Here is a 1,897-nt window from a genome sequence, read left to right on the forward strand (position 1 = left end):
GCGCAGCTGTTCCTTGCCTTTTCCCCAAGAGGTTTGGCCAGGTGCTGGGCCAGCCCGGGCACTGCGGGGGAAGGCCGGCAGCGAGCCATCAGTGCCGCTTTGCCCCGGGCGTCGCTTGCAGGAGCGCCCCCGAGCGCCGGGCCCTGCCTCACAGTCGCCGCCTGGCGGACACGGCCGGGAGCGGCACTGCAGCCCCGCGCGGCGCTGCAGCCGCGCCCCCCCCCGTCCCCCGCCCTTGGCGAGACCCGCGACGCCTTTGGCGCGTACGGGCCTTTCTTCCCTAAAACCTGCCCTTGCCTAGGAAAAGCTGAGCGATTCACAGAGTTGCTGTTTCTAGCCCAGCTTCCCAAAGGACTTCTCCCTCCCGGTAGCAGCAGCAGCAGCAGCAGCAGCAACGCTCCCCAGGAAGCCCTGACCGAGGCTGGGAATTGACACACAACAAGCCAAGAGCATTAACTCGGCCCCTAAACACTCCACAAGAAACCAATTTAGAGTCACCTTTGTCTCATCTCCCTACGCAGGCACAGGCTTTGGGATTCCAAGGCAAACCCCGAGAGGCCCAGAGAGCAGCAGCCCCTCAGCCCCAGCATGGCCTTCCCTGGGGTCCCCCATCTGGGAACCGGCCCAGCCAGCCCCTGCTGTGCAGCACAGCACGCGGGGGGATGACTTTTGGGACCCCTCCCTGGTCGCTGCAGAGCAATGCAGGCACCGGGGCCAAGTCCTGCCCGGCCCCCGGGCACTGCAGACAGCTCAGCCCCAGCAGCAGTGGGCTGTTCTGCCTCTTGCTCCCCTCTCATTTGGAACTGAACGGTGAGGAACAAGCCCCGGGCACAATCGGCACCGAGCAGCAAGACCTGGGCTCGCCAGAGGCCCGGGCCTGCCTAGTCCTGGCTCTGGGCTTCCTTTGCTTTCTTCTGCTGCAATTCTCCTGCCCCAGGAACTGTTAAAAGACAGACTGCCCAGTGAGACGTGCCCTGAAACAGCCACCAGTTCCAAGGCCATAAAATCTCAGGGCCACACTTAGAAACCCTTCTGTGAGGCCCCCAGAAAAGCCAAGGGGAGCTGGGATTCCCTGGAGTCCCAGGGAATTGAGGGGAAGGTGGGAAAGGGGCAGAGAGCAAACCCCCCCCAGCTGCTTCTCCCTGCAGCCCCCTGGCAGGTCCAGCGAACACACGCCGGTGTAGAGTTTTTAGGAGAGCTTTAAAATAAACTAAAAAACAATCCGTTTACCGAAAAATGCTTCTGCAGTCTGCGCTGTCTAACAACTCAAATTGCTCACTAAGAGAATTCCTTAATTTAGAACAACTGAATCGTAGAACCTCAGTGCTTATCAAACGTATTCACTGGCAGAGAAAAAAATGATTGCAAGTAGTGAGACCCACATTGCAAATAAGTCTTTGCTTTAAAAACAAATAGAAAAAAAACCCAAAACACCAAAACAGAGCTGTGAAGTGAACCAAAACACATCCGTATAAGAACTATTAATTGTAAGCTCTTACCTGCAGGACCTTTAGCTTGTGAACAGTTCCCATCTCCCACGCTGGGCAGAGTTTGTGATTTTAGCAGACCCTCCCCTGCCCGGCGAGGCTCGTGTCCCACCTGAGAATGCTGCTTTCACCCAAAGTTCAGGTCTGGAAGCAATACATGGCATAGCAGAGGACTGGATAGAAGGACCTACTGCTGCCACTCGACCGGAGCAGAAGCCACTGGCTGTGGGGAATTCCCATCTGAAGAAACCTTTGGGGAGAAAAAAAAAGACGAAAACATCAAGAATTTTATACCGCAGTATCTGTCCATCAGAGCTTGAAACAGAAGTCACAAAGGAGAAAAAAAGTAGCAAATGATACCCCAGTGTTAAAGAAGCTTTTTTGAAAAAACTTTAAGAATTATAAACCCG

General features: G+C 55.5%; 1 protein-coding gene across 2 annotated transcripts in view; it reads right to left on the minus strand.

Annotated features, from left to right (window-relative positions):
• Window positions 1-627: 627 nt before the first annotated feature.
• Window positions 628-1,897, minus strand: part of LOC108507868 (apoptosis-stimulating of p53 protein 2-like) — a 2,958-nt gene continuing 1,688 nt past the window's right edge. For both annotated transcript variants that reach the window (XR_001878284.1, XM_017836178.1), the window contains exon 3: window positions 628-1,737. Coding sequence is in view for 1 of the 2 variants with exons in the window: in XM_017836178.1 (XP_017691667.1) it covers window positions 1,675-1,737 (63 nt within the window). In the remaining variant the exon portion in view is untranslated. The remainder of the gene's footprint in view (window positions 1,738-1,897) is intronic.

The sequence above is a fragment of the Lepidothrix coronata genome, unplaced genomic scaffold (genome assembly GCF_001604755.1).
Source record: "Lepidothrix coronata isolate B3197 unplaced genomic scaffold, Lepidothrix_coronata-1.0 Scaffold272, whole genome shotgun sequence".
Taxonomy (NCBI): Eukaryota; Metazoa; Chordata; class Aves; order Passeriformes; family Pipridae; genus Lepidothrix; species Lepidothrix coronata.